Source organism: Podarcis pityusensis (assembly GCF_964106645.2).
Source record: "Podarcis pityusensis genome assembly, chromosome: 5".
Taxonomy (NCBI): domain Eukaryota; kingdom Metazoa; phylum Chordata; class Lepidosauria; order Squamata; family Lacertidae; genus Podarcis; species Podarcis pityusensis.
The window spans coordinates 99,417,934-99,444,739 of NC_138032.1; the positions used below are offsets into that span (position 1 = coordinate 99,417,934).

A 26,806-nucleotide genomic window follows, 5' to 3' on the forward strand; every position below is an offset into this window, starting at 1 on the left:
GTGGAATGCCCTCCCATCAGATGTCAAAGAAATAAACAACTTCCGGACTTTTAGAAGACATCTGAAGGCAGCCCTGTTTAGGGAAACTTTTGATACTGGATGAATAATTGTATTTTAATATTCTGCTGGAAGCTGCCCACAGTGGCTGGGGAAACCCAGCCAAATGGGCAGGGTATGAATTATTATTATTATTATTATTATTATTATTATTATTATTATATTATTATTATTATTATTATTATTATTCACATTCACACTTTCTCACTCAGTTGGTCGCAACTCCTTGCTCTCACTCTTGCTCCTTGTTCAAGGGCACACAGCTACTGTGATCTCCAAGCCTTTCCTCCTCTCTCTCTGGCACTTGCAGAAGTCATGCACCAAGGAACACCTCCCTAGACTAGCCATTGCCATGGTATCCCCCCCCCCACCATTATGGCACACCCGTCTCTGTATCTGAGCCATCAGCAATGAGGCACAGCAGACAAGTGTAATCAGAGGCATGCCCTCACATTCTCTCTCACACCTATTCATTTATACACATGTTTACTATAAATATCAACACAGAGACAGAAGTATATCACAAATGTGGGGATGATGTTCCTTGTACCTTGTGAAGCGGGACAGGTTGCAGCACAGATAGATAAAGATGACCAAGAAAGCTGTCGGCCTTCATACAAACACAATGGCCAGAAGGGAAGCAGAAGAAAAAGCAAACAATAAAATCAATTAGAGAAGAAAGACAACTGAACTACCAACAGAACCTTTTGCATTCCACTGAGACTACAAACCTCTTGAACTGAAATGCTGATATTCAAGCCTTTTTCTGAAACTGTTCTGCAGTCGGTTTACTTTTTCAATATTATGCTATTTTTTTATCTCTCACATCAATTAGAAATTTCATTGTGCATAGGTGTTTTACAGCTGAAACATATATTTGAAATATGCCTAAAAAATCCAGTCTTGCTACTCAAATATTAAATGTTTTAATATAAATTAAATATTAATATTTACATTATAATGCATCTTTTATCTTAGTGCTTCTTTCAGAATCTCTTGATTGTCTCACAATCTGCACTCACAGAAACTGTCTGATATCAAATTCCATTTCATTTTGTCTTTTATCAAATACATGCAAATAACTAATACTATTACATGCCAACTATTAAATATTATCAGTATAGGTAAAGGTAAAGGGACCCCTGACCATTAGGTCCAGTCGTGACTGACTCTGGGGTTGCCACGCTCATCTCGCTTTATGGTGAACCAGAGCAGTGCACGGAAATGGAAATCAGTATATCAACTGCCAAACATCACTTAGGATGCCAGATAGAGACAAAATATCCGGAACTTTGCTTAGACAACATGCTGAAGTCAGAGAGGCAGGCTAGGCAGATGTCACCAGGGGTAGGGGCACCACCCCGCTTCCCCTTACTCAAGCATTAGTGCCGCACATGAAAACCACATGAACACAACTGCTAGAAGTACAGAAGAGGCTGTAGACTCCTAGAGGATGAGGGGCCCTTCTACGTCATCTCGTCCAATCCCTTGATTGATGCAATAATTCCAGAGCAATAGCACCTCACAACAGACGGCTGCTTAGCCTTTCCTTCAAAACTGTCCAACAATGTATAGCCTACACACACACAACATGAAAGAAAGTTTAATTTCATCCATATTTTAAAGCAAACTGACTTCATTTGTCTTGGTTCAAAAATATATGTCTGTAAAACGAGAATTCCTGGATGCCAAGACCCAAGTTTGGGGCAAGTACAAAGTGAGAGAACTGCAAGAGAAATTTAAAATCACAAAATATGCAGTAGAGTAAAGTGTGGAAACATAGGCTGATAGACCTTTAAAATATGTCATTGTGGGGGAACTTCCCTCTTCCCCCAGCATTGGAAAAGACCACCTTTGCTAAATTAAAAATTGGTTTACTTACTAACTCATCAAAGGTCAAACTCATCAAAGGTCAAATAGGGCTCATAGCATTAACACCCAAGAGGGTCTTCCTTCTTCCACGGCCACAGTCTTGGATTATAGCAGAAAACAGGCTTGGCTCTGTCTCTCAGCTGCATAGCCTATAGTTTGCTTCTAGCTTCTAGCTCTTGCACACAACTCACAAACAATAAACTTGTCTTGCTATTCCAGCAACTGAGTCCTTGTTGGATCAAGGAATTAGAAAGGACTCAAGCACACAGCCCACTCCTCCAAAACTCACAACACTACTTTAAACTTCTGCTTCATATAAATCATAAAAGGCGGGTTCTCTCACAATGCTCCATTTTCTGTCTCCTCTTCCTGGGTTGAACTAAGTGAATTTTGCCTCCATTCCCACAAACCAAATCATTTTCAACCACACATTTACTGTAGGTATTTTGGATGAATGCCATTTTGTAGCCATTTAATTTGTACCATTTTAAACAAATAACAAACATAAACCTGTTTGTAGAAATGTTAGTGATTAAACGGTATTTAAATACCTACAACAAATAAATAAAAATAGATAAATTGACATAGGACATTTCATTCCTGGTAGGTGCCAACCATTGCCCTGATCAGGTTAGAACAATTCCTGCTTCTTCCTTCAGTTGTCTCTCTCCACGCTGAGTCTAATATTTTCTTTCATATCAAAATTCTGCTTTTTATCCCAATATCTTGTAAGCATAGCATGCTTCCTCTGGGATCATGTCATGTGAAGGACCAAAGCATGGCAGCAGGAGTTATGTCGGCTCTTATGAGAGTGGTCGCTTCTATGGGGCCACTCATATGGTTTCCAAAGGCCTCTGCTGGGATCTTAACAAAGTGATGCCCAGCTTTTAACAATACAGCAAGAGGGAAAGCATACAAAGGAGGGGGGTCCTGGTTCCTCTGAAAGATGGGGCAACAAAGGCTTGCAATCCAGAATAAGAGTCTTCTTGGCTATATGAGGCCTCTGCGTTACTGCACACTGATCAGTGGCCACTAGAGGACCCACAAAGACAAGACAGAACAAAACAAGAGGAAGGGAAGAAGGAAAGTTACTTCACTCCTAGTAGGGCTCATGTGCATAGCAGCCAAAAATTCATTTTCCAAATCTGTTTTTTGCACTGTAGCTCTCTGCGATTCCGTGTGTATGCCCGTTGTTTTGCTGTTCTCACATTCCATTGCAGCAGGGCCACACATTGTGCCTTAGTTGTGTTTTGGAACTAGAGTCATGTTGCTCATTTTAATAACCCTTCATAAGCAGCCCATAAAACCCGCTGACACTCCCTGTAGAAATAAGGAAACACATGTGTTCTGCTTCTTTCACACTCTGAAATTGGGGGCCATTGTTAAATCACTACTACGCTCAACTTAATTTCCATGTCTAGCTAACAAAGCATTTCAGCAACCAACATCACTATCTCACCCTGCTATCAGCCGTGCAAGTGGCTTGTACACTGCTGCTCTAAAGGTGGAAGAAGTCCCTAGTGGGGAGATAGCATCATCATGAAGGTGGTTTTCCCAGGGCAAGGTTAATCCACTGCACTCTGGGTGTGCTGACCCTTGCGATGTCCCCAAGTACAGGATTTTCTCCACTACACAAGAAGGAAGATACACTTCTAAGTTTGGTCTGGTGCTGCGATGCAGTTACAGAAGCAGGCATCAGTGGATCTGCTGTTGCTTGTGTTCTGGTTGTAAAGCTTTTGCCAGATTGCAACAGCCAGTTATAGATGGGGGAAATAAGCATATTATGTTCATGAGGGAGGGGTGTTAGGTATGTGTGTAGGGGGTGGGTCTGTCACGCACACATACAACAGCTAGCTAACACTGAGCTTGAGCCCTGAACCAAGAGCTTGAATGTTGGCTCTGACTCAGTTGCTGCCCCATGCCAACCAAAGGGAAGGATTAGGAGAAAAAGAAGTAAGGAAATAGTAGGTATAGCATGGAGAGAGGAAGGGCTTTGAGCTTGGCTTGCTAAGTGTGCCTTCTTTGGAAGCAGGGGCGTGTCTATTGTTCCCTCACAGTAGCCCCCCCCCCCCCAGTGAATAAAGGCACTTCTACTCAGAAATATGCCCCATTGAGTGAATCCAGGTAAATCCACCATTGCTTGTGATGAGGCTAAACTCAAACTCTCATTTGTCTCCTGAAGCACATACTCATCAGGGAAGATATGAATTTTTAGGCAAAATGATACAAATAAACAAAAATGGCCCAACATTCCACCGTGCACACAATTTATGTTGCTTGTTTGGACCTATTTCTTACTCTTATTGTAATAAGCCAAAGCTCAGCTTTTTATTCCGACATTGCCATGTTAAAACATTTCATCATGTTACAGAAAATCAGGAAGGAGTTTGCAGTAAGAGCTATTAAGAAATCAGGGGTATAGTTCCATTCTGTATGTGGATGAAATACAGAGTGCATGAAGTTATATGGGGCCATTACCTTCAACAGGCATCTCTCACAAAAAGTTTCCAACCTACCTGTCTGCTTGAACATCCGTGTAAGACCTAGTGGGGAAGAAGGGTGCAATGTATTCAGAAAAGTCAGTCTCAAGTCAACTAAGTTTGGCTTAAGAGAGCCATTTCTAAACTGAACTGAGGAGGAGAAATCACCAGCGAAGATTCTCATGCTGCCCCAGAAGCAACCCAGGCTCTGATCTGGTGACCAACAAGTATGATAACCTTCAAGAGGATCATCAATAGGAAATATCCATCAGAAACGCCCAAGTCTTTCACATGGAAACAAAAAAGCCACAGGTGTTGGGCGGTAAGAAAAAAGCATACAAAATCCACAATCGGTTGATACCTTCATTAGGACCAGCCAAAATGTCATAAAATAGTGCAAAATGCTTGAGTTCTGCATCAGGAAGATGTTACACAGAACAAGAGGTACAGCGATGAAGAAAAACAAAAAATAGGCATGGATGTTATAGCTATAAGCTATAAGGTCAGGTTTAAACTCAGATCCCAAGATGGAGATAGCAAACTGTGTAAGCCTCTCCAGGATGCTACAGGCATCAGATCACACACCTAAGATTCTAGGACAAAGATGCAGTGCCAGCTCCCCATTTTCAAAAGCAAAAGGGGACCCACCTGTGCCACATGCTTTAAGCCAGAGTGTGGAACTGAATCTAGTCAAAGGGTGGTTCCCTTTAGGAATTAGGTGGCGTCAATCATATGATGTCAGGAGACTGTAACTTCCTTCTGTGGCTGGAAGGGAAGAACTGGAGCACACTCATAAGTGCATTTTGCAGCTCTGGCTTGAATTTGGCACTGAGTGAACTCCTGATTCTTCCTTTTGAATGTAGTGCTTCACCAAGCTGAATCTTTACCAATCCCACACCTGTTGTCATATGACTTTAGCTGAAATGGCCCCACAGCCCAGATGGGAATGCATGACTGGCCTAGTTAGGTCCAGGGGCCAGAGGGTTCCCACCATTGCCTTAAGCAAAAAACAGGTTCCTAGGGAGCTGAGGGGATGCAACACTCCACATTAATAGATTTTGGATATAAATACACACAGTCCCTTCAACCCTGACCCTGATTGCAATGTGGTGCCTTTCTGAGCCTATTCTACTCCTCAACCCAGAACTAACCTTCTGTTCCATGGCAGTGCTGTGTGCATAAAAGGTAAAGGTAAAGGTACCCCTGCCCGTACGTGTCCAACTCTAGGGTTGCGCGCCCATCTCACTTAAGAGGCCGGGAGCCAGCGCTGTCCGGAGACACTTCCGGGTCACGTGGCCAGTGTGACGAAGCTGCTCTGGCGAACCAGACCAGCGTAGCACACGGAAACGCCGTTTACCTTCCCGCTAGAAAGCGGTACCTATTTATCTACTTGCACTTAGGGGTGCTTTCGAACTGCTAGGGGGGCAGGAGCTGGGACCGAAAGACGGGAGCTCACCCCGCTGCGGGGATTCGAACCGCTGACCATACGATCGGCAAGTCCTAGGCACTGAGGTTTTACCCACAGCGCCACCCACGTCCCTGTTGTGTGCATACCCACCCTTTACTATGAGATCCCAGGGTAGGTTGCCATTTTCTTAAAATATTTAAAACAATTAAGATAGATTGCAATCAATAAAATAGGGTGGGTCCTACTATATCTATATCTCAGGTGTCAAAGGCCAGGCCAGGCACACACCTTCAGCATCTAATCTAGCACTTCACCAGGAAACAAAGCAAATTGAAGTGGAAATGTGGAGAACCAAACATAAAACTAGGAAAATGGGAAACAGAGAAACCAGAGCTGTCAGATTTGCCCATCCATAAGAGACACACTCAGTGGTGTGATGCCATTGTTCGACAGTCATCCTTCCTTTTTCCTGACCCGCTCCAAGTCCATGTCAGAATGGCATCACATCAGAAGAAGTGGAACATTTCAGAGGTAGAAAGAGATGACTGATTTGAGAAGAGGGTGGTGGGTGACTAAAAACAGCTTCAGCCACCTCTGTTTTATTGCACATAGCAGCAGAGCCCAATGTGGCAAATGATATGCAGTTACTTGTTATAACAGGGTTAGCCCATGTTGGTGCCCTACTACCAGACTACAACCTTTGCTGCTCCCGTCTTCCCTAACCATTGGTTTGGTGACTGGGGCTTACAGTCTGGAGGGCACCACCTTGGCTCTTCCACATTAAAGTACAGTGGTACCTCGGGTTACATACGCTTCAGGTTACAGATGCTTCGGGTTACAGACTCCGCTAACCCAGAAATAGTACCTTCGGTTAAGAACTTTGCTTCAGGATGAGAACACAAATTGTGCTCCCGCAACGCGGCAGCAGCAGGAGGCCCCATTAGCTAAAGTGGTGCTTCAGGTTAAGAACAGTTTCAGGTTAAGAACGGACCTCCAGAACGAATTAAGTACTTAACCCGAGGTACCACTTTAAGTATTTCAGACTCTTTCAATGCATGTTTCTAATAAGATTTAAAGGAGCTTTTAAAGTTCAGCCTCAGTTCTGCAAACTCTTTCTATGTTGCAAGCTGTGAAATTGGCTCCAACCACACCATGTTTCTCACAGCCAGGAATCTGCCACACATCCCTCAAGTAACCTGTCCCCATTTTGCACCATTCACAGGTCAAGGGCCTAGCTAATAAATGAAAGCAAATTTAAGCCCTGCTCCTACAACCCCACACATAAAACTGCCATTTGAACACAGCAGCAGCTCATCCCAGATCAGGTTGATATAACCCCACAAATTAAATGTGAATCAGTGAAGATCCTTTACTTGAGGGCATTTAACCAACCAAGTCTTTGCTGAAGAGAAGAATCCTATCCCACTCTGTACCTTTGTGCCTTACTTGAACTATTTTGTGTCCCTGAGTGGAACCCAACCTACAGTCTTGACCATTGTCATGTCTCTGTTGAGCATGGCTTGCTTGGTTCAGAGCATTGCAAGATACCACAGATAACACAAACGTAGGGGAGAGAATGACATTAATTTTCATAATCTGTCAGTAAGCTCCATACAGTTGCAGACAGAATTTGTGTAAATAGTGTCCAAACTGCAGATAATCAGAAGTGTGACACTGGAGTTGCTAGCAAAGCATAACACAAGGGCCAATAATCTGTGCCTATAATCTAGCACCTGACACTGGTCTAACTTCTTACTTTGAACTGCTCACAAACCAGTCACTTGCTTTGTGATGCAACTACCAGCTTGACTCCAGAGCACCAGCCCTTACAGTATTATTAGTAACACTGAATTAGAATAAGGAGAGGACATATTGTTATGAAGTCCAAAAGGCATACTTGCTATTGAGAAGAAGCCTCTGCAGTCTGATCTCAAAGGGAAAAGCTACTATGTGCAAACACAGCTCTAAAAAGTCCTAAAACCTAAATCCCAAACTGAGAATTATTGTTCTATTTCCAGCAGACATTAGTCATTGTGATGTTTTGGGCAATTTTGATAAATTCAACAGTAACTGCTCCGACATGACAGCTTTGAGAGGCTGGCAGTGATCAATATATTCTATCTGCTAGATGAATCCCTGGAGTTATTAATCTTCTTATCCTAAGAATACATGTATTATTTTCAGAAGAACAAGAGATTGTTTAACAACTATCAAGTTATTTTTATTATACACAACCATGTATGAACAAACATCTACAAATCACATTAATGAGAGGGCCATCAACAGCCTTTGAATAACTGTGGCTGGTTCAACAGCTACGGTCATTCCTGGACTGGGAAAGCCTGGCGACTGGACTTAACTGTCAGGGGTCCTTTACCTTTACCTTTTTAATATGGTGTGATGGTGGTGGGAATTAATGGAGGCAGACAAAAGCAATATCAGGGTCTGATCCAGTTGGACTGTCCTCTCCCCTCCCCATCACAACACCAACAGACATCCTCTGTCCTGTGATAATATCAGGGCCTGCTCCAGTCAGATAGTCACCCACCCCAGTAAGGTACAATGGACACTACCTGAGCCAAAGGCAACATCAGACCTTTTTTCAACAATTGCTCTGTGGAAAATAGAGAATGAGGTAGGCAGGCAAATTAACATCAGGGCTGCTTCAGTTGGATTGTCCCCTCCCCTGCCTCTTATATCATTTATTTGGTTTAATAAATTAAAACTGTATTCCACCTTGGGTTAGTTGGCAGAAAGGAAGTATGCAAATGCAATAAACAAGCAAACAAGCCCAGCTCCTAGAATGCTCAGGTAGCAAGCAGACCTCTGTGAATCTGAGGCCCCACCATCTAAAGTGCTTCTGCCTTCATCTCTCCCACCTCCGTTTTTCTTAAACAAAAGAGTGATGCAGTAACGCACACGCCAGCTAACCCACTCAAAATGATTAGGATGTGATATTCAAAACTGAGCTTTCTATTTGATCACAAATTCTCTTGCCATGGTAGTCCTGACGTTCTCTTAAGTAGGCTTCTCAGACAGACTATAATTGTTACACAGAGGTTTCCTGAACCCACAAGAACTGAATGGAAAGGAATATTTTACCATGCACAGCTTTTTCCCATTACCATGCTAAAGTGGAAGTGGAAGCTGCACAAAGCATATTTTCTCTTCCACGCAGCTCTTAAAGGTACAGAATGCTTGAGGGAGTCTAGGTGAGGAAACTCTGGCTTAACCTGGAATACTGAACACATGAATTGGCTATCAACATTTAGCATTGCAGCAGATGTCAAACCCTTTTGGTGGCTGCAAGATTTCTTACCAACATGAAGGTATGGAAGGGTGGTATAACCAGTGAACATTGCCTGTCATTCAAAACCTACCCACATTTGGATCAAATGTGGTGATGAACCTGGATAGTATTGCCCATGATTGCTGTGCTTTGGTCACTTGCCATTACTGAATTCCATTGTAATACTCTATTTTGAGAGACACTGAGCAAAAATTATCATTTCCAATGGTTATGAATATTTCACCATCTGTCCACCACAGTTATGTGTGTGCCTTTTGTTACAGGAGAACGCAGCGGCTGTCAGGTGAAGAACTTCACACCATGAGAATATGAACTCCCTTTTCTGAAGCAGCGGTTAGAGATTAAATAGCCTTAAACTTAGGGATGGGTGAAACTTTCCAAAATGGTTTCTCATTTTTCCTATCTTTAGTTCAGCTCTCCATATTTCCACATTACTTTGTGGATTTTTCCTAAGTTCTCATTAAATTTATCAGAATATTAGTGCATGTTCTTCCAAATGGACACATTTTAAAAATGCAATTTCTACTAATATAATGTGTATTTGCATGTTACATACATGCAGTTCTATGCACACTTTACCCAAGTATATGAATTTTTGCACATGTTACTTAGATGGATAACTGCATTGCAAAATTCATTTTGAAGGATGGCTGTGTTTTGGTTCTTGTATTGTTTTAGAAAGTACAAATTACCGCATTTTTCGCTCCATAAGACACCTTTTTTTCCTCCTAAAAAGTAAGGGGAAATGTCTGTGCGTCTTATGGAGTGAATGTGTGGTCCCTGAAGCCGAATGGCCCGAGTGCAGAGGCGAAAATCGGATCGTGCGTCATGAGGAGGGAAGGCTGCAGAGAGGAGGCTGTTGGGGTTCCTGTATCGGGCATATTTTGGTGTGTGTGTGGAGGCGTGTGAGTCGTGTTGCTGCACGGGAGAGCGTGTGGTTAAAGGGGACGTTTGAGTGTCCTTGTGTGTGGCGCCTCTCGATCGCTGTACAGCGTCCCAAGGCTACCATCTGTTCATCAGCCCTGTTCCCCTTGCCTAATTATTGTAGAGCCTTCCTAAGGATTCAATTGTGACTCCTACTTTGTTTTGCGCTCCCCACCGCATACGGTTTTAACTGGGCGGTTAAAGTCAGCCGCTGCTCCCCGCCTTTTGCTCTTGTCCCTTTCTGGCAGGGAGCGCACAGCTGCAGTGAATTCCTTTCCTGCCCTCTGCCTCAGGGTCTTACTGCCCACCCTCTTGTATTTTCGGTTGTTGTGTTTGCTCGGAATGGGCCAGCGAAGGCCCATTCCCCTTGCTCAGCGCGTCTGCTTGCTGTGAGGTAATGCGGCTAGGAAGGAATTAGCAGGTAGACACGATCCTTTCCCCTTCCATTGCTCAGCGCCGGCCGCGGCACCGTCACCTCGCAGCAAGCAGACACGCTAAGCAAGGAGATTGGTGGCAGACAAATGCAACAAAGAGCAGGGAAATCCCCTGCCCTTGCGGCAAGCAGAGGGGAAAGGATTGTGTCCTTCCTGCTAATTCCTTCCTAGCCACACTGCGCGCAGGCTCCAGCCCACATGGCTCAGCTTCCGGCAGCTAGGAGCGCAACTGGCAGCTGCCGCCGCCGCCTCCTCTCTGTGCTCCGGTGCTGCTGCTGCTGCTGCTGTGTCTAGGGAAGCATGCCAGGGACGCGCAGGCAGCCGGAAAACATGCAGGTGGGGGAGAGAGGGGGAGGCTAGCTTGGGGGGGGGAGGAGAGAACTTCTGCCTTCCTTTCCTCCCTTCCCTTAAACCCCTCTCCTGCATCATTAGCCACCTCCTTCTCCACACGCCCCACGCGTGCTCCTTGTCCCTTCAGTGTTTTTCCTTCCCTCCCCACTTAAAACTCCTATCCTACAACATTTGATTCAGAATATTTTTTTTCTTGTTTCCTCCTCTAAAAACTAGGTGCACCTTATGGTCAGGTGTGCCTTATGGAGCAAAAAATACGGTAGGTAGGTTTAAATGCAAACTGAATCAAATTTCTCTTCCATCTCTACCTACAGGTTAACTAGCAGATACTCAGGACAGTAGAACAACCAAAAATATGTGGTACAGTCTGAGAAATATCACAGTACCAAAAAGTCAAACAGGGAAATAGATCTCAAAAAAGTACTATGGAAGTGTTTTATGAACATACATAGAAGTACAAACGCACTAAGAATATTCCTTGCAGTTGGATATATGTTTTTGCCTTTAATTACACTTCCTTTCAGTTGTCTCTGAGGAAGAGCAAAATACTCTCTAAATATGTTACATATATATTAAGTATCTACTTCCTAACAATCCATTTCAGCAGTACCTTTCTGCGGTCAGCATACATGTATGTCAATGCACAAAAACAGTAGCCCTCCCAAGTTTGCTTACAAAATTAGAGCTTTCAGGGACTCCTGTGTTAACAAGCAAGCAAGCTGGGTCCTGTGCTTTTAGAAGCTGGACCTTGACTGTCTTAAGAGTGACAGTAGGTTATGGGAGGAAACACCACTGCTACCCCTCATTCCTCAAGTAAAAGAGCTCAGTGATGAGGGAAATGCATTTTAATTTTCCTACATATATTCCAGGATTAAGCTCCAGCACTGAGAACAGATGCTGGCACAGATAAAACTCTGCAGGAGGCCCATTTTAAATGAAGTTGCATGTCACTACCCACCCTTTTCATATCACATAGAAACCCTAATCTGAGCTTTACCCACCTATATCAGGAGCCTGTGGTAGTCAGAAGAACACATCTGAACAGAAGATGAGCAAGCAAGAAACCTGTTAAACCATTTCCTCTCTGGACCTAATTTCAGCTCAATCTGCTTTTTTCACCTGCCTTGGATACCCATGCACTGCTTATTGGTGCCTGCATCACTCTTTCACCATACCTTCGCAAAGGAAACAGCCTAATGGTTATGTTCAAACTGGCACTCCTTATTTATTTCTCTCCATATATTGCTAAGATAGCTTCTGGTTTGTTTCTGTCCAGCATAGGAAAGATGGGAGAATTGGGTGTGAAATGGGCATTTATGACATGAGCAGCATGTACCAGCATGCTGCTTGCTCATGTTAAACCACAGCTAATGTTTAACTATGGTTTAACGACTGAAAAATAAACTCATGGCTGCTGTATACATAAAAGATTCATTATAAGATAGTAGGTTACCTCCAGGTTCATCAAGGTAGAAACTCATCTCTTTCTTGTCTTCTCGCTGACCGATATGGTCATAAGTAATTTGTGGAATAGGCAGCACTGTCTCCCCTGGATTCATTATAGGTGTGGAACCATTATCACGCCCAGGTTTTCCTTTCCTTTTGTATCTTCTGCTCTGTAATAAAACCATTTCCATACCAAAAAAAGTATGATACAAAAATTTCAACTTCTACAGGCTTGGAAACCCCAGTGTATAATAACTGAATATAATAACAGTGTATAAATAACTGAAATAAATGGTGTGTGGGCAAGTTGAGACTTGTATACATTTTTAAAGGGTTCATTTGAAACAATCAGCATACTTTTTCATCTGAGACTTCTTAAGAAGTTGGCAACCACAGACCATATTAACGTTCACCTGATATACTGTTCTATCTTTACTGCCCGCCATAGAACCACAGCCCACAGGAAGAACCACCCCACAGGAAGTCAGCCTTCAGCTCTAACACAGGTATTTTTGCTCTCTGAAGAAATGACTGTCATACCCCAACATCCTGAAAATGTGGTTACTAGAGTCTTACAGGAAATGTGGGGTAGCTACATAGGGACCTCTACAGCTGTCCAGACCACACTTACTATTCAATCCTACACAAGTCTACTCAGCATTCCATTGGGCCCAATGGGGTTTATACACAGGGAAGTTAGTGTAGGGCCTCCTTCACACACATTATGAATTAATAAAAAATTGTGATGGGCTCACTCACATACACATATCAACATTGTTGAACTTCTTTTAGTTCTGCCCAAAATTGTTTTATGGAAAATTGGCAAAAACAGCACTGCCAACATGGGCTGCCATACATCTTGCCGATTTCTTACCAGACACTGCTGCCGACTCCAGTATTCCACATATGTCCGGGAAATCCCAGGTGTGTGGCAACCCTAACTTTTCACTTGATTCTTGACGACCGCAGTGACAAATGTGCATTTGGGAACCAGTTACAAGTCAGATGCTAAATAGTAGTTGTTGTTTGTTTGTTTGTTTGTTTGTTTGAGTTATATCCTGCCCCTCAACAGAGTCCCAGGGCAGCTTGTATTCAAATGCCTTATTTAGATTAAAGCTTTCCAGTTGCATCAGAGAATAACTCCTTTCTGAGACCTGGTCCATGAATTCATTTGTTTCCCCCATCTTTACATGCACCTTGCTTCCTTATTATATTGTATTATTATTATTGTAAGCCATTATTTTATACCACAAACTTCCTGAAGTGTTTTTCTGAAAGTAAACAAATTAAGCCAACAAGAGGCAAAGTCACAGTAAGTTTATTAAATAGAGCAAAGTACAAATTAACATCTGGGACATCAGTAAAACCCTGATTTTTCTTTTTATGCAGGGTCAAGTGATTTGATTTGATATTGATTTAATATCTGTATTCCACTTTTCCAACAACAAATGATGAGCTCAAAGTGGCTCACAATAATCACAATACCATTTTTAAAAACAAACCCAAACTTTGCAATTATTATAATAACAAACATATTATGTGGGGCCCACTGTGATTTTGGCAACAAATGGAAGTACTGGGCCTGCGGACAGGCCCCGAGTCTGCCTCCTGGAGTCCCCATTGCTTGTGGGAGCTGGTGGGTCCATCAGCCAATCAGGAAAGTGTGGGGAATTTAATCGTTTAATGGTCATATGGGAACTTTCTGTCTGGGTGGGTAGAAGGGGTCTCTGACTGCCTGAGTGGGTTGAGATCAGGATTATCTGTTAGTGGGGACAAATAGTTAAATAGCGCTCAGTTTGAGATAAGGATTGGCTGTGAGCAAAGTTGGTCTATTTGAGTGGAGCTAGCTAGGCAGAGCAACCCAGCTTTGATTCAATAAGGGGAAGATTAGGATGGCGCTGTGGCCTAAACCACAGAGCCTAGGACTTGCCAATCAGAAGGTCGGCGGTTCGAATCCCCGCGACGGGGTGAGCTCCCATTGTTCAGTCCCAGCTCCCGCCAACCTAGCAGTTTGAACGCACATCAAGGTGCAAGTAGATAAATAGGTACCGCTCTGGCAGGAAGGTAAACGGCGTTTCCGTGCACTGCTCTGGTTCGCCAGAAGCGGCTTAGTCATGCTGGCCACATGACCTGGAAGCTGCCTGCGGACAAACGCCGGCTCCCTTGGCATATAGAGCGAGATGAGCGCTCAACCCCAGAGTCGGCCACGACTGGACTTAACAATCAGGGGTCCCTTTACCTAGGATCCTGGAAGGGGCTGGGAGCATCTTAATTGTGGTGTGTAAGATAACAGGTATCATAGAAATTTATCTGTCCAGTGACAGGTTTAAAGAGTGAAGTTAAGAAATATCTTAAATATCTCTGCAAATAGTGTTTGCTTGAAACAGTGTTGCGCCTTTCAAAAGCAACCATACGCTATAACCTAACTGAGTGTAAATAAAGTTCAAGTTTTGTTCTAAAAGCCTTACTTAGATCTTCTTCGTGAGGGAACTGTGGTCACAGGTTCCCCTTCACATAATTAATTCTGTTGTTAAACAGAAATGCTACCACAAACCAATAACTATGGACCTCTACTGTGTAATACAGTGGGAGATTTATCTAGCGACGCATCCAAAATATCTGTCGCATTACCCAGCACCATCTTCATTGAGAGTGTCTGTCACACTGCCATTCTGCCAAGATGACAACATTTAATTTAAATGGTGGTAAGAAAGACAATGGGACGCGGGTGGCGCTGTGGGTTAAACCACAGAGCCTAGGACTTGCCGATCAGAAGGTCGGCGGTTCCAATCCCCGCGACGGGGTGAGCTCCCATTGCTCGGTCCCTGCTCCTGCCAACCTAGCAGTTCGAAAGCACGTCAAAGTGCAAGTAGATAAATAGGTACCGCTCCAGCGGGAAGGTAAACGGCATTTCCATGCGCTGTTCTGGTTCGCCAGAAGCAGCTTAGTCATGCTGGCCACATGACCCAAAAGCTGTACACCGGTTCCCTCGGTCTGTAAAGCGAGATGAGCGCCGCAACCCCAGAGTCGGTCACGACTGGACCTAATGGTCAGGGGTCCCTTTACCTTTACTAAGAAAGACAATGTAGCACAATTAATGGCTTGGATCCAACTTACTTAATTTTGTGCTCCATTACAGTATTTAAGGTCCATTAAGTGACTTCCTCTTAATAATATTTTCTATGGGGGGAAATGAGATAAAAAGAAAGGACACAAAAAGTACTTCTGTTGTCTGACCTTCCACCCACTAAAGATTCTGAAAGTTACCTCCTTTCTAAAGCCTTATAATGCCCACCTGTATGGGTAAGCCTGTGAGACTCATGGCTACAAGGGGAGAAAAACTGAGAAATTTCCATCAATTTGGTTACATTTTGTTATGTCATGGCATCTGACTTCTAAGATGTGGCATGTGATAAATCTATGGGTTGTAGCTGACCAAGTCACACTCAGTTTATCCCCACTGAAATCTACTCGGAGTATAACAAATAAAATATTTTAAAAGCTGTCCTGGAATAAAGAGTCCCTTGCTGACTGAGGAATGACTTCCTTTATAGGAAGGCTTACTTAGATTAGAACATGAACAGCTGGACAACAGGGTAAATTACTGTTTAAATATTCTTGGAGTGGGATAAAATGAGGGCTCAGCCACACTTACCTTCGCTAAGCATTTCTAGGCACAGGTCTGTGGTTTAAAGCTCTTTAAACAACAGCCGTTTTTATTTTGCCCCAGCACTTTCCCTGCAAAAACCCACTCTTTACTGCTGAATCAGAGCAAACAGCAACCTGTGGAAAACCCAAATTGTCATTTGTTCCAATTCAGCATTAAAAAGCAGGTTTTTCTGAGGGAAGTGGCTCGGTAAAAGAAAAACGTGCTCGGACACAGAGCTTTAATGTGAAGAAGAAGAAGAAGAAGAGTTTGGATTTGATATCCCGCCTTTCACTCCCTTAAAGGAGTCTCAAAGCGGCTAACATTCTCCTTTCCCTTCCTCCCCCACAACAAACACTCTGTAAGGTGAGTGGGGCTGAGAGACTTCAAAGAAGTATGACTGCCCCAAGGTCATCCAGCAGCTGCATGTGGAGGAGCGGAGACGCGAACCCGGTTCCCCAGATTACAAGACTACCGCTCTTAACCACTACACCACACTGGCTCTCAATGTGCAGACCTGTGCCCAAAAAGGTAAGTTTGGATGTCCTGAATTTTACTTCAACAGGTTCTCCAGTTCTCCTAACACCTGAACTGATTCTATGGAGTTCCCAAACCATGTATTCTGTGTTAAGTTTGTTGGATGGAAAGGCAGGTTATAAATGTAACTAATAAACCAATGTGCTCCTTCTGACCTGTTTTCTGAGATTTGGGCTAGATGGTGCTGCTGTTTTCTTTGCGTTTTGAGCTGTGGTGACATAGATCTTCCATGTAGCTGTGGAACTGTATGACTTCTCTGCTGCATAACACCTCCACAGAGTCTGCAGGACATAAAAAAAAACTCTTGCTAATACTATATATAAAGACGGAAAGGACATAACTTCTCTGTAATTAAGTGTTTCCTGCTTGGCAGGGGGTTGGACTCGATGGCCCTTGTGGTCTCTTCCAACTCTATGATTCTATGATTCTAAGTAGTGTTACTTGTCCTGCATGAACAGTGCAAAAGATTTCTACCACAAGTATTGTGAAAAAAATTAGTTCAAATGCAGTTCTCCCTTGCCACCCATTTTGCTTTTATAGAGGTATGATTGATTGATTGATTGATTGATTGATTGAATTTCAATCTCAGGGGGTCACAGGGTGGTTCACAGAATAAAATCAAGATATAAAACCACAAAATACCTAATAAAAATAAAACCAACAACCCAATAACCGCCCCCTACACACAAAAACACATTTTAAAAGGGCATAGGATGTAAATCGGATTAACCAAAGACCTGGTTAAAAAGGAACATTTTTGCCTGGCACCTAAAGGTGTATAATGAAGGTGCTGGGCAAACCTCCCTAAGGAGAGCATTCCACAGATGGGGAGCCACTGCAGAGAAGGCTGGTTCTTGTGTTGCCATCCTCCAAACCTCTCAAGGAGGGGGCACATGAAGGAGGGCCTCTGAAGATGATCTCAAGGTTCAGATAGGTTCATTTAGAAAGAGATGGTCCTTGAGTTATTGTGGTCCTGAGCAGTTTATGGCTTTATAGGTCAAAACCAGCATTTTGAATTGGGCCTGGAAACTACTTAGTAGCCAGTGCAATCAGACCAGTATTGGTGTAATATGCTCAAACCGTCTTGCTCCGGTGAGCAACCTGGCCGCTGAATTCTGCACTAGCTGAAGTTTCCGAACCGTCTTCAGAGGCAGCCCTACGTAGAACACATTGCAGTAATCTAACCCTGAGTTTACCAGAGCATAGACAACAGTAGCTAGGATATCCCTGTCCAGATAGGGGCGTAACTGGGCCACCAGCTGAAGCTGATGGAAGGCGCTCTGGGCCACTGAGCCCACCTGAGCCTTGAACGACAGCAAAGGATCCAGGAGTACCCCCAAGCTACGAACCTGCTCCTTCAGGGGAAGTGTAACCCCATCAAGAGCAGGCAACCTCCCAGCCATCTGGTCTAGGGTGCCTCAGTCTTATCTGGATTGAGCTTCAGTCTGTTGGCTCTCATCCAGTCCATTACCGAGGCAGGACACTGGTCCAGCACTTCCACTGCCTCACCTGCAGATGTAAAGGAGAAATAGAGCTGGGTGTCATCAGCATACTGCTGACAACATACTCCGAACCTCTGGCTAACCCCACCCAGCGGTTTCATGTAAACAACATGGGTGATAGGATTGAGCCCTGCGGTTTCCACAGGGCTGAATAGCATTCCCCAAGTAATAGAACCACCACAAAGCGGTGCCACCCACCCCTAGTACGGAGAGTCACTCCAGAAGGATACCATGGTCGATGGTATCAAAGGCCGCTGAGAAGTCGAGAACAATTAACAGGGACATGTTTCCCTTGTGTGTCTCTTGACAGAGGGACCAAAGCTGTTTCTGTGCCAAAACCAGGCCTAAACCCCGATTGAAAAGGATCCACAAAATCAGTTTCTTCCAAAAGCGCCTGGATCTGGTCTGCGACCACTCGCTCCAGAACCTTGCCCAGGAAAGGGAGATTAGCAACTGGCAAGTAGTTAGTTAGGTTTTCTTAATTCATTGATTCAGTAATGACAAAAATATCCAATTGTGGAATTTTATTATTATTATTTTTTTACAAGAATACTACAAGGAAAGTAGTATTTACTTGGAACTGTGCCAAACTAGTGTGCACCACAGGACACATGTAGTCTGCTCTGCCATTGGTTAGTGAGGTTTTTTACTCTAGCCCCATGGTTCCCGCAGGGGGGAAATTTGATTTTTAAGGAGGGCAATTCAAGAATGAGTTATTAACAGTGAATGGCCTTTTAGGCTTCCTCCACATGAATAGGAGTTCACTTTTTGAATAATAAGAATTATATGTCACGGGGGAGGTATCAGGATTTTAGAGATGCTTAGGTGGGGCATGGCCAAAAAAAGGTTGGGAACCACTACTCTAGCCTACAGGTTCAGGGAGCAGGCCAGTCTGCTGGTGAATGTTCTGTTCTGTATTATGCCATGAACATCACGAAGTTGAAGACTGCATTAATATTTAACAAAGTAGAGGTTTATTTTAAAGTAATAGCTAGAATGTTAAGAAATCAGTCCAATACACTCTTAGGCCAAAATCACACATTGCATTTTATAGCATTTCAATTATCAAAAAAAATTCTTCATCTAATGTCCATTACCACCATGCACAAGTTTTGCTTTTCCGGCTCAGAAGCTGGAATATTAAACATCCACATGAAACACTTCTATTCACAGTGGCACAACTAACACAAGAAGGTTAAAATGCAAGTGTAAATCCACCTTCCCACATGGTCATCAGTCAATTTAAAAACCTGACATAAGAGACCTTAAACTTTATTTCTTTCCCACCTGGCAGAACAACAGTTGGAGGGGCTCAAAAGTGCTTGAAGTTGGCCATGTGACATGAACATCATTCATGTTTGCAAGTGAAAGTTTTTAACACAGGATGCTGCAGCCATCAGCTCTATTCTGAGATGGAAGTCAACATGAGGGCCAGTTCTTAAATTCTAACCTGCATTTCTCTCAAAATTTTGAATTCAAGATTACCTGCAATTCTATGTTACTGTTATTTGTGTGCAAGGCTTTCTACCAATGTACAGGAGTGGGTGTGTGCATCAGCAGTGCAATGCAATGCACAAAAAGAATCTTGTTGTACTTTCATGTACAACAACATGCTGTTTGCTTCCCTCCCTCCCAATGTTTTATCAATGCATACATGCGCATCACTGAGGAAAGGTGCACATGAACTGAATGAACTGAAAGCTGAGGCAAACTGTACATGTTCCAAATCAATAATTCATAATGGAAATTTTCCTAGTTAAACTGGAATTCAGGAGGAGAGAAATGCAGGTGCAGAGATAACCACACAAACAATAAATTGATGGCACAGAGAAGGACAGGAAGCGTTCTGTTGTTTCTGAAAATGTGACACACACACTGCCTCCTCCTCCGCAGCCTGGAGGTGGCCCAGGGAGTAACAAAAGGCCAGAGATGGTGACACATGGGTGCGCGGAGACAGCCCCCTTCCCAGCTGCCCAGAGCTCCCTACCCTGAGGCAACTCCTGAGTGGGAAGTCCTTGGCTCAAGGCTGGGCTGAAAGTTCTCCAGTGACATATTTGGTGCAACATTTGGAGAGAATGGACAGGTTATACTGGATCTGGAAGTAACTGACCTTGACACACATACACCATGGCCTGTTTCATGTCAGCAAAAGAGCGCCTTCCGGTTGCTGCCAGATTTCCCCAGGATTCCTCTATACGCAACTTTACTTCACTATATAGTATCACTCCAAGGGTGTTCTGGGAATGAAATGATGGCTGCTTCCACTGCCACCAGGACGCGGGTGGCACTGTGGTCTAAACCACAGAGCCTAGGGCTTGCCGATCAGTAGGTCGGTGGTTCGAATCCCAGCGACGGGGTGAGCTCCCGTTGTTTGATCCCAGCTCCTGCCAACCTAGCAGTTCGAAAGCACGTCAAAGGTGCAAGTAGATAAATAGGTAACGCTCTGGCGGGAAGGTAAACGGCGTTTCTGTGCGCTGCTCTGGTTCACCAGTCATGCTGGCCAAATGACCCGGAAGCTGTCTGTGGACAAACGCCGGCTCCCTCGGCCTGTAGAGCGAGTTGAACACGCAACCCCAGAGTCGTCCGTGACTGGACCTAACGGTCAGGAGTCCCTTTACCTTTTACCACTGCCACCACCACTATCTAGGATAAATTTGGCCCTTTCAAGTTCACTGAAATGCCCCACACATGCACTGCAAATAGTGGAACATTACAGTTCAGACTCCAAAATCCTAAGTTAATACCAAGACACTGTAGCAGAGTATTGCTCTTTGTAATCTCTTTTGTTGGGATGGTGAGAAGTTACAAACGTCAGTTCACTTTCTCCTATTTCTTCATCAAGTATTTACCTGAATTAGAGATGCTGCTGCAGGTATTTGCCTGTTGAAATGTTTTTGACGTTGTTTCTGTTGTACCTTAAGTGCAAAGCCGGAACCCAGGATGCCCTGAAAGTCGAAAAGCAGTTATTTGTTGAAGAAAACTGCATTTAATGCTTACATGTAAAAGTAAGGTACGGAATCTGCAGTAAGCCACAGGGGTGTAGTGGGGGGGGGACACACGGCTGCCGGGACGATGGCCTCGGGCACATTTTTCGGGGGGGGGGGGCACTGCACAGTTAGCTCCTTGCCCCGCCCTGCCAGCCCCAAGCCACTTTGCAAGGCTAGGATGATCCGAGGTCTGCATTGGCCAGCCGGGCTCCCCCCCCGCACAGTGGGAGGGGGTTGCTCCAGCAATAGCAAGGCCTGGGCTGGTGCAGCAGGCTCTTTTTACCCTCTGCACGCCCAGGTGCGCACGCACCCCAGGTGCTAACAAAGCATGCTACGCTGCAGGTAAGCAATACATTGTACACATCAACCACTTTCTTAAAGACATCAGCAATGTTTACAAACTGACTTAATAATTATTTAAGGTCTGCACTCACCGCTGGAAGAGCAAAGAAAGAGATGGCAAACACAGAGAAGCAAGACGCAATTGTCTTGCCAATCCATGTCTGTGGCACTTTATCACCATAGCCAATAGTAGTGACTGTTACCTGTACAATAGATGAAAAATAGTTTACAAAAAGGCTGTAATGACAATAGTCTGAAAGCTGGTTCACATTTGTATAGATTTAAAATTGAAGTACTGTGCATTTCTGTCCGATGTCGCTCATCCTTCTCCAGGCACAAGCTCTGGGGAAGCCAGTTGTGCTAGTCTGCCATAGGAGGCAGCAGTGCAGAGGGCACTGCCAGCCAGGGCAGCAGCTCCAATAAATGACTCCTCTCCCTGGGGCAGTTTTGCAGCATTAAATAAATATTCAAGGGATTCCACAATCTCCCAAAACATAAGCACTTATTTGGATTGCTTATATGTATAAGATCAGTTCACCTGAAGCATGGTGGGCGGGACACAGCACAGTATTGAATCAGGATTAAAATCACTGGGAGGTGTGCTTGTGACATGCATTGGGAGGGGGACCCAATTTTAACATGGGTTTGTAGCTCCTCACATTTGTCAGCTTATTTCTAGGTTTCTCTGTCTTGATGTTTTGGTCACACACTGTGAATGTGCTTAGGATTGCTCTTGCTGAGTCAAGTGACCAGTAGGATGCAGCAGAGTGATAACTTCAGGGGGTGTATATATGTGTGTTTGTATGTGAGCTCCTTCCTGCTGGCATGTTTGAATACTATACTTCAAATCTGATGCTGTCTTGACACTCTGTCATAGTCTTCTGCTTTGTTCTGAGCCAGCTTGAAAGGATTTGTTTGCAGAAATAAGGGATATAAACCACTATAATAAATAATAATGAGGCGCAATGGCCATAATGCTCATTCACATTCCTCTTGTGCATGACTCAGATAAAAAAGAATGAGAATGTGAGATTAGGCCTAGCATTTTTTCCCCAGTGGTCGACCTCCAGATGCTCCTGACCGGGAAGAGATGAAGAGAAGCAAAAGAAGGGACTTATCACCACAACCAGTAGCAACAACTTCCCTGTTAATTATGCTGTGAATGGAAAAAGTACTTTCTTCTGCTCCTCTGAATCCATTCCCAAGCAATTTAATTGGCTGGTGATGGTTTTGCCTTACACCAAGTATACCATTAACTTCACAGGTTCGATTCATGCTTGCATAGCAAGATTTAATTTAATTTTTTTAAATATGAAATGTTGAGATTTAAGTACTTCGCAAAGTAACTTTGGCCTTGCTTCTCTTCTACAACCCACAACACAGAGTCTTTTTGTACTATTTACTCTTAACACTAATTTCAATCAAATTCCTGATTCTGAATATTTCACTGAAAGGGTGATCTTGCAGCACTGGATATGACGCAAGAGATGCACTTACCACACCCCACCAGAGAGCATCAGCATAACTGGAAAACCCTGTTTGTCCCTCCTCATCCACTGCATCCTTCTCAGCGAGATAGACGAAGTACGATGAGAAGATCAATCCCAAGAATCCAATATACAGCGTAGTTATTAGTTCCTAACAGGAACAAAACTGGATTACTGATTGGAAGCGCTCTTTGTACAAATGCTGATTTTGGTTTAAAAAATTACTCATAACCATTTCATATTTTTAATAAAACATATCCAGTGATGCTGGTCTGCTTTATGACCTGTGGCAGTCATGTCTCACCTTTGAGTTGATATGCTAGCTTTTATACATATTCAAACAAAATTTTGAAGAGTATGCATTTCTGGTGAACATAGACTAGAATAAATCTTATTTTAAAAAGCAAAAACAAACCCCACTGTGAGCTGGCTACCCAGAGCATGGGCCATATCCAAGAGTATGCTTAAAGTCTAGCCAGTGAAGCACTCAAAAGTGATTCAAGTTAGCAGCTGAATGTTTGTCAATACAGCTGAGGGTCCAACATGGATCCCTATAGGACTAACTGCAGTCATTTTTAGGTACCAAAGCCCTGGGCGGGCAGGCAGCATTGGAAACACCTGCTGCCCCAGCTAGAAGGGCACCAGTTGCTGGGGCGGCTCTATAAAGCCAGCCTACCCGAGGGGTGGGGCTGCCCCCAAAGCAGACGACACCAAAGGGGGTCGTTCCTTTGGGGGAAGCACTTTGGGGGTGAAACGAGGTTGTGGGCCAGCCCCTTTATGCTAAAATTATGGTTTTAATTGGGATGGGGTTTTAACTTGGGTGGGTGTTGTTTATTTGGGGTGGGGTTGTTTTAAATTGTTCTTAAGTGTTGCATGTTAATTTGTATTCTTTTAAAAAAAAATAAGGCTGATTAATATTCTACAGCCTTTTAAATGTGTTTGTGGAGGTTATTCGCACACACGCAAGAGGAGCCCATCGCATCAGGAGGATGCTGTGTTGCCTTCCTCCAGTTCCAGAGTTGCCAGTTCAGGAGCCCTAATGGAACCCAACTCTCTGTTGGAGTTAATGACTGCTAAAGCAGGAAGGGCCTCTCTCATGGAAGGCGCTGAGATAGAGCTGCATGTCCTGTTCAAGGCTCGGTCTGAGAATGGCAGCTGCTCTGCTGTTGTGCAGTATCCAGCCCAAAGCCTGTACAGAGCTATCTCAGGCACTAGGGAAGCCTTGCCTCACCTTGCCTCTGTACTGCTGAGGCCAGGGATTAAAAAAAAGAACACATTTATAGATTGCCCCAAACCCTACATTTCCAGGTGAGTTCATTTTCACCATACCTGATGTTAGAATAAGAGTTTTACAGGTGTAAAAAGAGCCTGTTAAACATATTCAATAACCTTCCCATACTCAATACCTGACGATGTATGAATACAACAGATCCCAAGAGCCTCCAAGTGCCACCCTGTCGGTCTACATGAAGCATGCGAAGTATCTGCAAAAAACGGATTCCCCTATGGAAAAAATGGCAGAATGCAGTGAGAGCCCATTAGACACAGAAGGCCTATCTGTGAAAATGTGAGTATATTTTCTTCTGAATACTACAATGAAATTTGAAAACTCATTAGTACTAACAGTACTCAGTCAAATAAATAATTTATCAGTTAGACCAGTCAAAGAAGTTGTTGAGCTTTTCTTAGGGGAGCTCACCCCTTAAATAGCTTATCTTTTTCGCCCACAGCCTCTGTCGCGCAACACATAGCGCACCAAAGAGTTCTGGTGAGTTCCGGATGAAAAAAAGTCCAGAGTCAGACAAAACCAACTACAGTGGCACCTCTGGATGCGAATGGGATCCGTTCCAGTGCCCTGTTCGCATCATGAGCAGAACGCAACCTGTGTCTGCATGGGTCGCAATTCGCCACGTCTGCGCATGACGTCATTCTGAGCGTCTGCGCATGCGGCGAAACCCGGAAGTAACCTGTTCCGTTACTTCCAGGTCACCGCGGGATGCAGCCCGAAAAGATTTTACCTGAAGTGTCTTTAACCCGAGGTATGACTGTAGTAGCTTTGTGGGACAGAAGAAGTAAATTTTATCTGCTTCCTGGGGCAGATCTACGAAATTTTAGTGTTACATTGCTCATTGATTTTGCACATAGCTGTGAAGGGAACGGAGTGGAAAAAAGCTTGCTCCACTCCGGTCTGATTCCAACCCTTGCCACCATGGACTGGTCTGATTGGCCAGAATTCAGAATTGGGCCTGGCAGGAACTCCCGCCCTCCTACACAGCCAGCACGGGGGGTTTCCAACTACAAGCCGCCCAGGCCAGCATTGCTCCTGGGGGTCAGGACCCATTTCTATGGGCTGCAACCACCACCCACCCCAGGACTGGATAAGTGGCCATTATCTCACCCTCTGGCTTCCACCACAGCTCCCAGGGAGCTCAGAGGAAGGGAGATGCCTTTTGCTTTTTGTCTCTTTCCCAATTCTCCTTTCAGAGCAAGGCCTTTCTGGTTTCCTTTTTCACAAGCAGCTGTCCTGTTTCAATCTGTAGCCTAACAGCAACATATATGTGATATGCAGATAAATGCATTTTTTGTATGCAATGTTGTGCCTGAATGTATCTACTCTCACTGATAGATACAGGCAACTTTAATATGGAGCCTGAGGACTCCCAGGATGTGATCCTTGTTAGAAAATGTAGTAAAAAGTTATAGAAGTTTTATTCCCTGATATTTGATTTCTTCCATGTATTTATAACTGCAAGGCAGCCCTCACTGGAGGATCTGTGGTGCATCAGCACAATCCTGTGTTTGCATTAAGTGAGTGTGGGAGAGGAAAGCCAAGAGAAGGAACATTTTAAAATGGCAGTTTTAAACAAAAGCAGAGATTTGAATAAAGCAAACAGGAAAAGTTGTGGTTTTAAACAACAGCAGAGGTATGAGTAGACTGATATTGGCAGTTTCAAACAAGGTTTGAGTACAGCGAGAAGTGAGCTGGGAAATGCTCTGTTGTGCTCGCTTCACATATTCCATAGTACCTTCCCACAATCATGTATTTCACTCTGGGTATGACATGTTGTCTTCAATATGAAGTTTCAGATTCAATGTAGTAATTTAGAAGATACAGTGGTACCTCGGGTTACAGACGCTTCAGGTTACAGACTCCGCTAACCCAGAAATAGTACCTCGGGTTAAGAACTTTGCTTCAGGATGAGAACAGAAATCACGCCGCGGTGGCGCAGTGGGAGGCCCCATTAGCTAAAGTGGTGCTTCAGGTTAAGAACAGTTTCAGGTTAAGAACGGACCTCCAGAACGAATTAAGTTCTTAACCCGAGGTACCACTGTATATTTATTCACTGTCCATATACGGACAGTGTGCACCAACTGAACTTAACCATCTCTAACGGAAGAGACCAATTAATAGGCTCGTTCATACAATTATTTTCATCTTGAAGATAAGGTAAAGATATCCACATGGCAGGTGTGTGCAAGGGGCTGTGCAGAATAGGAGAGAGTAGAGGGTGATCTGCATGCAAGGGTGAGTTGAGAAAAGTAAGAGGAAAGGTGGAGAAGAGGAAGGGATGGTGAAAATAATAATAATAATAATAATAATAATAATAATAATAATAATAGATATATGTAGCTAGATATAGATGCCAACAAATGTCTTTGCACAATGTAAGTCAGCTCAAGCTTTTTATTGAAAGAGACAATAAATCTAAACTTTACATATCTTGGCATACCTTATTGCAGATGTGGCAAACACCTGTCCATTTGATCCTACACTCAGAACAATAATTGAAGCTATAACAACAATAAGATCTGTTGACAAAAAAGGAAAATGAAACTGTTAATGCATTTTAATGCCATCAAAGGAAGGGGGGGCAGAATGTTACAGCCTTTCAGTACTAAAAACAACCAAAATCTATAGAACGCTTCTTTCACATGTAACATGAAGGCTTTTTTTTTATTCCTCCCACAATCATCTCTGCTTACAGGTCTTGCTTTTTTCTTTTTAGCACTTCAGAACCCTGT

At 43.7% G+C, this 26,806-nt stretch overlaps 1 protein-coding gene across 7 annotated transcripts in view; it reads right to left on the reverse strand.

The window, feature by feature from the left end:
- Positions 1-26,806, reverse strand: part of LOC308477160 (potassium voltage-gated channel subfamily KQT member 1-like) — a 357,143-nt gene that overhangs the window by 281,074 nt on the left and 49,263 nt on the right. For 4 of the 7 annotated variants that reach the window (XM_081005502.1, XM_081005501.1, XM_081005503.1 and 1 more), the window contains 9 exons: positions 26,515-26,593; positions 24,190-24,286; positions 22,794-22,934; positions 21,389-21,499; positions 20,817-20,912; positions 16,621-16,746; positions 12,290-12,452; positions 4,446-4,472; positions 608-667 (listed from right to left, as the gene is read on the reverse strand). In XM_081005502.1, the coding sequence (XP_080861628.1) occupies positions 608-667; positions 4,446-4,472; positions 12,290-12,452; positions 16,621-16,746; positions 20,817-20,912; positions 21,389-21,499; positions 22,794-22,934; positions 24,190-24,286; positions 26,515-26,593 (900 nt within the window). The remainder of the gene's footprint in view (positions 1-607; positions 668-4,445; positions 4,473-12,289; positions 12,453-16,620; positions 16,747-20,816; positions 20,913-21,388; positions 21,500-22,793; positions 22,935-24,189; positions 24,287-26,514; positions 26,594-26,806) is intronic. The other 3 variants (XM_081005504.1, XM_081005505.1, XM_081005506.1) reach the window with 3 other exon arrangements.